Source organism: Diorhabda carinulata, chromosome 11 (genome assembly GCF_026250575.1).
Source record: "Diorhabda carinulata isolate Delta chromosome 11, icDioCari1.1, whole genome shotgun sequence".
NCBI lineage: Eukaryota > Metazoa > Arthropoda > Insecta > Coleoptera > Chrysomelidae > Diorhabda > Diorhabda carinulata.
The window spans coordinates 3,756,902-3,771,086 of record NC_079470.1 but is presented as its reverse complement, the minus strand read 5'-3'; the positions used below and the strand labels follow the sequence as shown (position 1 = coordinate 3,771,086).

The window sequence follows — 14,185 nt, the reverse complement described above, 5'->3', positions numbered from 1 at the left end:
CAAAAATCGCGAGAGATTGTGGCAAATTCAATTTTTTAGAGAGTCTGATATAATTATTCAACTGGAAATCAAATAGGAAATTTTTATGTAAATACTGTAAGCTTTTAATCAGAATAAATTACATTTATTGTGTGATAACATAACAGCCCACCAAAAACAAGATATTTTAAGGGTGAACTGTCACTTTATAATAAATGCATACATATGATTAATTTTGAGTCTACAGAGTGATCCAGTCTTGTATCAATTAATTATTGATTACTTTTGAAATATACAAATTATCTTTAAACTGCGATAAAAAGTATTTAGTGATCAAAAAAGGGGGTTTAATTACAATCATTTTTTTGTTTCTTATTATATATATCTTATTAACAGTCAGAATATTTATTTACATTCTATAAGTTGATTTATTCACGTGTGTCAGGTTCTCTAGCACAATATACCCTCTTATCACCTCGTATTATTTTTGTTGTGTATGGGTACTAACAGTTGGCACTACAGCTCAGTGTAAATCTCAATGATTAGCCTTCAAACTGGTCTGTTTTTCACCAATGTTCCCAATCCTCTCATATTAATTGTTTGAAAGTCTTCGTGAGATCGATCAGTCCATCTGATACGGGATCTACCTCTTTTACTACTGCTGCATATTTTGGCATTTAGGATTCTCTTAGGTATCTGCTTCTCCTTCATATCAACCTCTGGGCTTTAATCAATTGGACGATGTTTTTATTGTCTAGTATTTCATCGATTTCTCTATTATTTTAGATTCTCCAGTCTGCTTCTTTCATTCTAATTCCTCTATATATTCTTTTTTCAATTTTTCTTGGTCTTTTTGTGTGCTTACCCAATATTCACTGCCATAAGTTACAATTGGTCTTGTTAGTGCCCAGTAGGTTTTTAATTTCTTTCTTCTTGTTATTAATTTTTTTTTGAGAAGCTTCAGGCTCGCAAAATAACATCTATTACCACTTTGTATTCTTTCTTGTATGGCAGTGCTTGGTTTGCTAAGAGAAATTTTTTACACAATTTTTATAGACATTTCTGGATCAACCTGTATTTTCCAAAATCTATAGGATTATTATTACCCTTTGTTTGCTTGTTTCTATATAAATTATTTTGTTTTAGATCTTTTTGAGCAAAAATTTGAAATATAATATTTTAGATGTTTTTTTTGCCAATTTTAATATAACAAAAGTTTTTATGGAAGTATTTTTTGACATTTCCGTTCAAATTAGGGGTTTATCAACTATACTTATATGAAAAAACATTTTTTTATTAAAATTATCCAATAGTCGCAAACATTTATTTAATAAAATATATCTAATATTTTTTTAAAACAACTATTTCAAAATGGATATTGGGGTACGATTTAATTTGAAAATAATTAAAATATGTATGCAACATAAACGAAACATCTACCAATCTAAAATGTTTGATTGAACTTTCTGCAAAAAACTAATCAACGAACTTAATACTAAGATGAAATATGCAATTGGTGAAAACTAGGATTGAATCAACATAACGAGACTGGTGCTTTGATTTTTTACTTTAAATGTGTTGCACATATAAGATCTGATAAATAAAAAGGATTTTCTCATATTTGAAGGTTCTATTAGGTTCTTGATAGACAGTGTGGTCTTTTGGGTTGTTTTTTCTTCATTATTTTTAATATTTTGTGTATGTGCATGTGTATATACTTAGTATCATAAATATTGATTCCTTTATTCCACTCTTCTATTGACTAATTTTTTTAGAAAAAGGTTTTCGTTTTCAAATTTCATGTAAAATTTTAAAACGACATTTAATATTAACTACCAAGGTTATAGATGTACCCGTATTTTTAAAATTAGCGTTTGGTACATTAGTATCTGTTTTATCTTAAATATTTTCAATATTCTCCACCAAATCCAAGGGTTTGATTACCCCAATAATTATTACCTAATTTAAAAAAAATGAATTTCAAGTTTTATTTTTAAAATTAGGATAATTTTGCTTTGTCAAAGGCCACACGTTCTTCCAATAATAACTTATAACATCAACAAGATTACTCAAATTAACTAACATACTCTGCTCATGAAAAAGTTTCTGATCTAACAAAAGAACAAGAAATTTCCTCTTAAAATTGAATTTAACTCTTCAATATTCTTCTTTTTTTTTTAGTCAGTATATTTGATCCAACCATATTGTAACTTTTTAAAATTCTTTCAAACAGTAGTTTCCGATTTTTTCTGCTAAATAAGCCCTTATGTATTCTATTTACTCTCCTCTAAATTACATTTTCAGACCAAATTTCACTGGGGGTCAGATCTGAAGAATACAGTGCTTGGTTAACCAACTCGACTGTAACTTTCCCAAAAACTAATCACCTTTCCTGATACTGGAGCTTTAGAAATGTTCATTCGATTGCATTTTTGATCAAATTTTAAGCAAGCCTCACTCTATAATAACAAGTCGGCTTTCGATATTCCCATAACCTCTGCTAGGTCTTGACTCGAAGATCATCTAGTAATAGAGTTTTCTGATGTTATCTCTGTGAGTTAATCAAAAAATAACAATGGAGAAAGGATGAAATTTCATTAAGTATTTTTCAAAAATTAAAGTTCTGCCATTTTTAAGTTTATATCGGAAACCTATAATTTGTATTTATCGAGTCAAAAAATGTATCTACTCCAATATTCACCATAATGTCTTGAATATTGGATGATTTTTGAATCTGTAAATATTTCCTATAATAAATAAAGACCCTAAATTCTTGTTAATGTTTATCTTAATGCTAAATTTGGTCAAAGATATTTTGAGCCATCTCCCTTCATTTTCTGATTCATAATAGTTTAAATTTTTAAAATATCAATTGAAAATTCAATTGTGTACCATATACAGTCGAAAAATTTTTTATTTGTGAAACAAGCAAATGTTAGAAATAATTCATCAGTTTATCTGAATAACCCAATTATGAATCTTAATTTTTTTTGTTGGTGCTGTTTAAAATTTTATAAAGAACACGTTTTAGGACTGCCACAATTTTGAAATGATCATCACTCTTTTAATTTTGCTTTACTTGTCGTGATTTTTTTTAATAGTATTATGATAGCTCGAATTACGATAAATAATCTATGGAAAATATGTTATTTGTCGAAATTCGGCGAGCAGTATTAAAAACCTTGAGTGCATTAGTGTGGGGGCGGTGTATCCGGACCAACCATACAGGCCATTGGGTCTTACCACAACCATGTTTTTGCTTTATATATATGGTCGATGTTACAGTAAGAGGTGATATTCGTCGATTTTTTTTTATTCTTTCATCTTAACTTCCGCGCTACTACATTTATATGCAGACAATGTGTGTGGCGGCTGTATAATTTTTTTAGTATTATATTTAGTAAATTATATTTTTAACATGGTGTTTACTTATAATTAAGCATAATTTTTTTAATTAGACGTCAATTTTTATCAGCCTTTCGGCAAAAAAGCAAAATGAGTAATAAAAAGGTAAGAAAATGTGAACACCACTAGAAACAAACGTAATCCGTGGTACTGTATGGTTTGATTTATTTTTTTATTATTATTATAATTTTTTTTTTTGACAATTATACAATTTTATATTGGTCACCAAAAGCAAAGGTTGGCCTCCACCCACATTGTTTGCACTCTAGGCTACATTTTCTTTTTTTTTAAAAAAAAGCTAATTTTATCATTACTCTTTGCAAAGTTTTATTTAAAATTTGAATCTTACATATTTTTGAAACTAAGTTTTTATGAAATGATGCAAAATTATAAACCATATAAAAAAAACAGCTGCAGATGTATACATATTTATGCATTCCATTTACAAGTTTCTTTTGAACAAAATCCTCGTAAATTGATTTGACTACGTTTACCCTTTTATTTGTAAGAATTTACCCTATAACCAACGTGAGTTCAAAGATCAGTTACTCTAAGTGCACACTGCTTGGTATATTATAATTCAACCAATTGATTTAATCTGTCAAAGCTTAATTAGTACTTCTTAGGATTCGACGACTCACTTCTTCACTCTCTGATGACGATAACTTATCAAAACGCGCGACAGTGTAATTGTGAGTGTTAGTGGTATTGTAAACAGTGTGTTGAACGATCCCAGAAACTCCAAGACTTTTGAATTCTCTTCTTTTTACAAATATTTCTCCATTTTCTTCTGTTTCTTGTTTTTTTTTCAGTTAGTCAAGTTGAGAAGTTACTTTTGTTATCTTTACATCGGTGGTCTACCTTTATTTTTAGCCCACTTAGATTTTTGTATCTTCTTTTTCTAAAACGTTTTGCATGTCCCAATTAATCTTTGTAGTCTTCTTCTTCTTCTTTAATCTTCTTCTAGAATACAAGATTGCTTTTGTCTTATACAAGATTTTCCACTTAGTCCCATTTATGGTTGTTGAAGGGTATCCCAATTTTTTTTTTGTTTTCTATTTTTACATCGTTTTTTCTTTCCTTTTATCCCATTCGGTTTGTATCTTCTTCCTTCTTTTCTCTAAACGTTTTGAATGTTCCAAACATTCTTTGTAGTCTCTTCTTTTGTCTTGAGTTTGGTAAAGATTACTCAAGAATATTTAGCTCGTATTGTTCCATCTGTGTAGCTTATAATTTTGTCTTACACAAGATTTTCCAGTTAGCCCCATTTATGGTTGTTAAAGAGTTTCCGAACTTTTTGTTTTCCATCTTTACATCGACTTACCTATATTTTTACCCTTTATTTATCCTCTTTCTTCTCAATATTCCACATGATCCAATGAATTTTTGTGGTCTGCTCTTCTCAAATTTTTTTGTTTTCTATCTTTTCACCAGTCTACCTTTACTTTTCTCCAGTCTACCTTTACTTTTCTCCAGTTGAATTTATGTATCTTCTTTTTTCTAAATATTCTACATGTCCTAATCAATCATTGTAGTTTTTTTCTTCAGTGTTGATTTGATAAAAGAGTACTCCATAATATTCTTTTTGGATTATGTAGCATAGGGTAACTGATGTTTTTGAAAAAAAAAGTGTTTACTCTGAAGCTGTTGAGCAGTGTATATCAATGAATTTGCTTTCAAATAATTTGCAAAAAGTAAGGGAAAAATTGAACGTGGTAGTTACTTTATAAAAGTAGAGGCAAGTTTAAATCTCTTTTAATTGTCCCACAATGTTTCATATCATATTGCTTATGTTGTGATTTAAAAATGATGTAAATACCTATATACAATTTCTTTTGTATTTAGGAATTTCTTGAAAAGTTGTTTATTTGATTTGATTTTATCAAATACCTGTAGATAAAAAGGTGGCGACTGCAATATTTAATTGAGTTGAGTCGAGTTATAATTTTGTAACGTCATATTATTAATATATAAGTAAATTATTTTGTAAAGTCCAAAGAAGCATAGATCGATCGGGTGCAAGGTGTTTTTATTTCAAAAATTGGAAAGTGAAAGAAGAAAGCTATTGGATTTTTTACATTACATTCAATATAAATAATTATGCAGTTGTTGCTTATCATATTTAATAGCAACTTTGGCAATTCTTTAATCGGTCCACCCATATTTTCGGAATCCATCTGGATTTATTTGGAAAATAGTTTTCTTATTTCTGTTACAGGAAATATAATTCATTTACCATGTTTTAAATGACCTACATTCCCTCAAGAAGGTCTGATTATACTAAAAAAATATCTTAAGGTGCTTTAAAAATTTTTGGTATCTTACAAGAAAGCTGCCATGGCTAATCCAATAAGTTTATTATATAAATAAGATATATTTTTTATTCGTAGGCTTTTTGTTCTTTTTATTCGATTCGCTTTTTGTACGTTTTCTTTTTATTTGATTTGTATACTAATTTGATGCAATCTTATCCTAACTTTTTTATTTGGTAACTTTTGTATTTTTTCATTCGGTAACTTTTTTGTCCTTAGTATTTTAATTTGGTGAGTTTTTTATGCTTTCTCATCTTATTTGATAGGCTTTTTGTCCTTTCTCTTTATATTCCATTGACTTTTTGTACTTTTTCTTTTTATTTGGTAAGCTATTTGTCCGTTATCTTTTTATTCCGTAGACATTTTTTCCTGTGCATTTCAACTAGGTAGGATTCTTATCTTTTATTAGTTTTGCTTTTTTGTCCTATGTATTTGATTTTGGTGGGCTGTTTTACCCTCATTTTATTCGGTAGGTTTTTTGTATGTTCTCTTTTTATTCGGTAGACTTAGGTCCTGTGTATATAACTTGATGGAGCTTTATCCTTTCTCTTTTTTCGATTACTTTTTTTCTTGCTCTTTATTACGTAGGCTTTTTCTTCTTTATAATTTAATTTGGTGGGGTTTTTATCAGTTATTTTATTATTAAGTCTTTATTTAACATTTTCTTCGTTGAACTTATTAATTTTTTGGTAGGTATTTATTAGTATCATTTTATTCGGTAGGCTTTTTATCCATTCTGTTTCTATTCGGTAGACTATTTGTATTTTTTCTTGTTTTTTTTTATTTAGTTTTTGTCCTTTCTCTTTTAAGTTTTCAAGCATCAAATTGTTCTTTTTATAGAGAGCTTTTGCGTGATTCTATTTTAGTATGCCCCCCTATTGTTTTAAAATTACACTGTTTTTGGTGTGGTATTTATTCTGCATATTGTTCAAATTGCTACATAATTTTATATTTTGTTTAAAAGTAGACCGTGGATTGATTATTGATATTGCCAAATGGATTTAAATGATTTTTGAAATTTTACTGATTTTATTGATACTGTTTTTTTTTTGTTTAAAAGAGTATGGTTATACATACCCAACTTTTTTTCACTTGAACCGATTTTTTTGCACTATAATTTTGAATATTGTTCAATACTTTTTATGTATTTTGTCTCTTTGTATTTGACCTAATTTTAAATATAAATATACTCTTATTATCATTTTCACATTTTTGTTTTTATTTTCAATTAATTTTTAAGCGGGGACAAACACTGGGAATTGTTTACTGTGTAAATAACTTTTATTATAGAATTTACTTTATTTTGTATATAACACAAAATGCTTACCCTATACAGGGGTGGCCTATATACTTATTTAATATTAAATATCTTGCCTCTAGGAGTAGATTATTAGTGTTTTCCAGGCTAAATATATAGGAGTTACTGTTTGTATATTTATTTAAAAATAATGCAAATTGATGCAACAAAAAATATAATGTAAGCATTAACATTGAATGATGTGGAGAATGAGATTTATTAAATTTAATATATAACGCAAAAATTTGTTTTTGTTGTGGTAAGACCTTTAAAAAAATGTTAATTAACGAGCCGCACTCAAGTATGAATAACAACAAAAAAAAACGTATACTCAGAGTAAAAGTTTTGTAGGTGGACCTACAAATCGGCAGATTAAGAAGAAGGGGACAAAAAAATCACCAAATCCTTCTGTAGGCAATTCCAATAATGTGGTAAGTTTCCTCAATTTTTTTAATTGCTGATATCCAGTCGATTGGTAAGGTAACCATTTGATAATATTGCTAAATATAATTCATATACGGGTGATCAACTTTTGTGATAAATATTTCATAGGAAAAAAATATATTTACAAATATAGTTGGCAGCTTTAAAATTTGGCCAATAGTACTAATATAGGATGTGTCAAGATAATTTTTTTTAAATTACCCCATACACTATAGTAGATAATTTTCTTGGCGGATTTCAAAATATTTTAAATTGTATTGAAACAAGTACTCCAACTTGGCAGATGTAGAACTGAGAAAAAAAAAATAAAATGAAGGAAACGGGAACATAGATGGAAATTACTAAAGAAGGAATGAGTAGGTAGAACAGATTTGAATAAAAAGGAACTTATGCTCTAACATGAAAAAAAATTGCTATGAATGGTTGCCTTTTTTTTAATTTAAGAAAGTACACCTAACTTCGATGTGGTACATGCTATGGAAGTCCTTGGTATAAACTTTTGAAATGTAAGCTTCCTACTATATTTGTAAGTCATTTTTCTTGATAACATTTATTGGTCATGGTTGTTTTAATATAATCAATATTTTTAGATTGTTTTCAACATTTTATATAGAAAAAAACCACACTGGAAAATTTAAGCACTTGGAAAATATTTTCTGTATTGATGTTGTTATCGAAAATTTGGTTTTTAATTTTTTAATTTTAAATTCGACAAAAGTGAATTTTTCAAGTAAAAAAATGATTTTTCTTTAGTCAATTTGATCCAATATTGGTTTTTCATTTTCACTTTTTTCAGAAAATATATATTTTTATTCAAGTCGATCGGAAAAGAGTTTTTTCTAGCTTAATTGTTTTTCTTTGGCCAATTTTGTCGAAAATTGAGTTTTAAACTTCAATTCTAACAGAAAAACTTTTCCTTATACAGTTTAGTCAAAAAAGTACTTTTCCAAGTGTAAATTCGTTAAAAAATAGCATTTTTAAGTTCAATTTGGTCAAAAAATGGTTTTCAGTCTTCAGTCAACGGATCTAATATTGGTTTTTTATCTTTTTCCAAAAAAATATATTATTTTATTCTACTCGGACGGAAAGAAGCTTTTTCTAGCTTAATCGTTTTTCTTTGGCCAATTTTGCCGAAAATTGTGTTTTAAACTGATTTTCTTTCTACAGCTTAGTCAAAAAATGGTTTTTCCAAGTTTAAATTCATTAAAAATTGGCTTTCCTCTGGTCACAGAGTATCCAAGGAAGGTGTAAGGGACAGAAAGGGAAATATCGAGAAAAACAAAAAAGAAGAAAGTTTTTCTCATAATCTTACTCACATCGTAGGTCCGAAATTTTATATAAATTCATCTTCCGTTTACCTGAGATGGATGACTAATAATTTTCAATACTCAGTACATAATTCTATTCTCTTTCAAAATCTGCAACAAATAATAAAAACCTGCAATATACGTGGTGGTACAAGTTTTTTCCAATAGCTCAAATATCTTCGTTGGTTTGGAAGCTCTGCACGTTGCTATTCTAGTAATATTTTCAGTTCAGTTTATTTAATTGATATTATAACTCGGTAAAGAATTAAAATTGAAAAATAGTTTGGATGATATATACATATATTGATATAACCGAATTCTGTATAGATTAAATCAATTGTTGTTATTGTTTTCAGCATGCTGGTCCAACGGTGTCAATAACTAGTACACCCATACCAGTATCTGTTACTACAGCTCCTACTATAACCACGGCAGTAAATACTACTTTGCCATCAAATGCCAACGTTACAGCATCAACAAATACAATCACTCCTCAAATTCCATCTACGCCCGTCGCGCATGCTACTGCTCCTCCTCAATCAACGCAAGCATCGCCCATAGCAAATGTTACACCGATTATGAATGTTAAACAATCGCAACAAGCAACACCGATCACTCCAATAGTACCTCCTATTGTTAAACCTGAAAAATTACCTGCCGTAACGCATTTACCGACTACCGTTCCTACAATAATTCCTACAACTGTACCACAAGCCCCTAAAGCTGTAGCGCTACCTACCCCTTCTCCAGATAAACCAAAACCTAACATCATATCACCAATTGGTACTTATACCGACCCCATTGAACAATCTTTAGCTAGTCTAGAGCATGATATTAAACAAAACGCCGCGATGGATGTTATCACTGCATCTTCCATGTTACAAATGCCTACAACCTTGAGCAATCCCATAGTTCCTCCACATTCACATCCTAATCTAAATTTAAATCCCACCATTAACCATCCTGTTTTACAGCCGGGAACGTTGAATATGGATATGAAAGCTCCAGTAACTATAGGAAATATGGCGCCGACGAACGCGTTGCTACACCATGGGTTACCGAATCCCATGGATTCAGAAATGCCAGGGTTGATACCACCTCAGCCGAATATGTTACACACGCAAAATAACGGATTTAGCAGTATGAAACACGATTTCGATTTACCCACTAATAACAATGGTATGTCTTCTATGGGTTTACCAATGGAATTATCGATACCTTCGATGTTTGATCCCCTGCCGCAACATCTAAACACCCAATTGATGAAAAACGATCATCAAATCAAAATGGACGAACGGATGGACACTCTAAGCGGTCTTTTGAATGATAAAAAGTCACTTCCATTGAACCAAAAACCTGTATCGCAATCATACGGTTTCAAGACTGAAAAACCAGAACATAATGTTAAAAATGCAAGTTCCTGGTCTAGTTTGGCTAAGGGCAAATCGCCGCAAAACAACACGACACCCGGCGGAAGTAGTAAACAACAAGTTATGGATAGTTTCAAGCAATTCCAAACTAAAGCAAAAGAAAAAGCCGACCGAGAAAAACAAAGACTGGAAAACCTAGAGATAAAGAGACAACAAAGAGAACAGGCCGAAAGGGAGAGATTGCGAGCAGAGAATGAACGCAGACGGGAGAGAGAAGAGGAAGATGCGTTGGAAAAAGCAAGGTAATCAATTTTTACATCTACATTTGCACTTTTCGCTCCGATCTGATTGGTGTTGGGATTCTGAGTAATAGAGAAAGGTTACTTCATTTCTAAGTTGGAATATCTGGAACCGGTCGAGATATTCATACTGAACACAATGTTTATCCAAGATAACCAAATTATCTTCTTAAGAGGCCGTAGGTGAGAAATTCCACTTTGATTCCTCAAGAACTAAATCATAGAATGGACTCTAAGGAATAGGCCCTTTGACCCTATATAAACTGTTATTACGTTCAACAATTTTTCAACATGTAAACTAGGCAAGCAAGTCTACAAAGACTGTAGATATCCAGGACGTATTAAATAACAGACAAACAATTTTATGCCCATTTGCTGCCATAGAAGGAGCTTTTGACAATGTTCCACACAAAGGTGACAAAAGAACATTAGATGGCAAAGGTACGCGGATATCAGAGTTCCCCACCGCTAACGTACCAGAGGCAAAAATATCATATCTTGAGGGTAGTCTCAGAATATTCTAACACATTCCAGAACGGACACAACTACTACCTTTTGATCCCTACATAAACTGTTGTTACATTGAACAATCTTGATGATTTCAAATACATCCATCAATTTGTTATTTGATACATTTTTTAATAATCTTACATTAATATTTATGTCATGATTGTAACTGGCAGACTGCTCAGCATAACCCGCTTTTTCGGTCTCTACATATTTTGAATGCTCTTTAAACCGGATATGAACAAATCTTTTAGTCTGTCCAACATACTTCTTTTTTAAACGTATAATTACCAGATTTTGAGAAAATTAAAACAATTGTTGGGTAATCTCAAGGATGAAGGAATACCAGATTTGGAAAAAAGTGGTATCTATGAAATTAGCTGTAATTATTGTGACGGCAAGCATGTTGGACAGACCAAAAGGTTTAAAGAGCATATAACTCATTTAAAATATATAATGTATCTTCGGGCTAACCAATAATGGTTGACTATATTCGTTGTATTAAAACACCAAAACTACATTGAAATAAACTATTTATTATATAACAAAATAAGTAATTAAAAATGTGTTTCCCGGGCTATCCACCCTCGAACTTGTTTCCGATTGTCAACACTAAAGGACTAATCACACTACAACATCATAACATAACGAAACTTGATTAATAAGACTATAGTATTGTTACGAGGGTGTTCGCACATGTTTTCGGAAGACATATGAAATACTTAATATTTTGCCCTACAAACTAACAGGGAAAGTTTTATCTTCTACACTAGTGCAAATTGAAATCATGTTCCCTGATTGGACTGTCAATTTGAAATTTTTCCCAACATTTATTGTACAAGCCAATCGTTTTATTGATATCTCGATGCATTAGTGTGGAGTAGAAAGTTAGTGAAGATAACTTTCTGGGTTCCAAGCAAATCAATTTAGATTTATAATCATTTTAACAATTGAGAAGTTCAAAATAGGTAAACGAGAATTATTTCACACACCCTCGTAACATAATACTTACTTGGATTTTATTTATATAGTTAAACAGAAAAAAAATTCAAACAAGTTCTTTCAACTTGAATACTCTCTTGGAAACGTTGTAAATGCAAGAGATCTTTTTTGTTTGGAACCATCACCACTAATATGACGTATTATTCTTCCATCAAGTTTCCTTTTCAAGAAAAAAATTAATATCAAAACATATTGACGTTATCAACTATCATCCTGATAATATATTCAATTATAGATTTTCCGGGTAAATAAACATCTGATGATTTTTAGGAAAGCCGTAGCTGATCAACAACAAACCATACCCAGCCAAAGGGTAGAGGAATTGAAATCATCGCCTGGGGAAGGTAGCACTTCACCGGGTTCACTGAGTTCTGGTTCGGAAAGGATATCAGATAGAGAAAGACAAAGGTTACAAGAACAAGAAAGACGAAGACGAGAAGTGGTGAGTAAATAAAAGGGAATCTGTTTGAAGAAGTTTACATTGTTTTACAAAATGTTGTACTTGTCCCATGCCTAGTTGCCTGTAGTTGTCTCTACGTGCCTGTACCAAATCAACTGATTTTTCTCAATATGTTTTTTAATTGTTTCTTTTCGATTCGTTTATTCTTTTATTGTGTCATTTCTGACCAAATCTAAGCTTGACGTTGTTGTTTTAGTTTGTCTTAAGACATCCATTTCCTTGGCTTCTATTTTTTTCGTTAGTTGTTTTTTTATTCTCCACGTCTCCGATCTGTATACCAACGTACTTCTAATCATTGCATTGTAGATTTTGAATTTTTTTTATTTTCTTATTTAGTATACCACTAATCCATTTAGTGATTTAGTTATTGTTCTGTTTATCCTCCATTTTATGTCTGTATCATCTATCCCTTCTTTGTCAAAAATAACTCCTAGAGATTTATAGTTCTCACATTTTGCTATAATTCCATTGTTTTCTAGTTGTATGGCGGTTGTAGCCTCTCCTATCTTACAAGTACTGTGTCTTTTCTACGTATCCTTAATTTATTTTGCGTGCCATGTATTCTAAGTCATCTCTTTCGTTTGCACATATTATCTGATCATCTACAAACTGAAAGGTGTGTAACCATGTGTCATCGTCGATTTGGATACCCATTCCTTAATAGTTCTTCTTCCAAGTCGTTAGAGCTTCTGAAACATATATTTTGAAAAGTGTTGGGGAGATGCAGCACTCTTGTCTTAGGTATTTAATACCGTTGAAGAATTGCGATACTTCCAATTTTTGCTGTAGACTTTATATCTTTATGGATAGCCTTTGTAAGGATATGGTTAATGTTTGTATTCTATTAGTATGTTATCGTAAGCCTTTTATAAATCTATAAATATAAGGTGTACTGGTCTATTTCTTTCTGTTTTCCTCACTATCGATTGCTCTAAAAAGAAAACGTTGTCTGTACAGGACTTTCCAAATTTAAACCCACTGTCTTCTTCTTCGTAATTAGTGTACCTCTGCTCTATCATATTATTCTTATTATATATTATCCTGCTTATTATACTTGTTACTGATATCCCATGATAATTGTTGCATTTTAGCTTGTTGTCCTTTTTATGTATAGATGTGATGTAAGCTATTTTCCTCTCTTCGGTATATTTTTACCATGTATGTATTTTGTAAATATACAGGCTAATTTCATTCATACAGTATATAAATTGAAGCATGTCGTTGAGCTAATAGAAACAAGAATTTAAAAATAGGTTGAAATTTCTTGACCCTTTGGTGATAATTCAAACCAAATATACTTCTTACCACTCACACACTAAACTTTTAGTGTCAGTTCAGTTTAGTTGATAATTTGGTACAGTGGGTGATCGGTAAAAGAACAGTTCAAAATCCTCTTAATACCAGTTGTTATGTCTTGAATAAGGATGTGCACGTGGACTGACACTTCATCACATTGTTTACCATAGTTGGTTTTCGTGAAGTATCAAGAACTGTGCTCACCATACAAGCCAAGCAAGATATTATAAACAAAAGTAGAGAATTTACAAAAATGAGAATACGTTAAAGGAGTAACGAAAATTACATCTGAGAAGTAAAGCCATCCAAGAAAAAATGAATTTTTAGAGAATTTGAGGAGGCTGATACTACTACAACAGTTAATATAGAATTATTAGTGCAATTGTGAGTTTTTTTAATCGACATACTAACCTTAGATTCATAAGAATGCAAAAATGTATTATAATATATAATAAAATTTGTATTTTGGAATTTATTTAATAAAATGATATAAATTTGTGCTAAAAT

The 14,185-nt window shown here is 30.5% G+C and overlaps 1 protein-coding gene across 13 annotated transcripts in view; it reads left to right on the top strand.

The window, feature by feature from the left end:
- Positions 1-14,185, top strand: part of LOC130899732 (bromodomain-containing protein 3-like) — a 76,338-nt gene that overhangs the window by 52,720 nt on the left and 9,433 nt on the right. For all 13 annotated transcript variants that reach the window (XM_057809892.1, XM_057809891.1, XM_057809893.1 and 10 more), the window contains 3 exons: positions 7,345-7,424; positions 9,101-10,416; positions 12,193-12,364. In XM_057809892.1, coding sequence (XP_057665875.1) covers positions 7,345-7,424; positions 9,101-10,416; positions 12,193-12,364 — 1,568 coding nt within the window. The remainder of the gene's footprint in view (positions 1-7,344; positions 7,425-9,100; positions 10,417-12,192; positions 12,365-14,185) is intronic.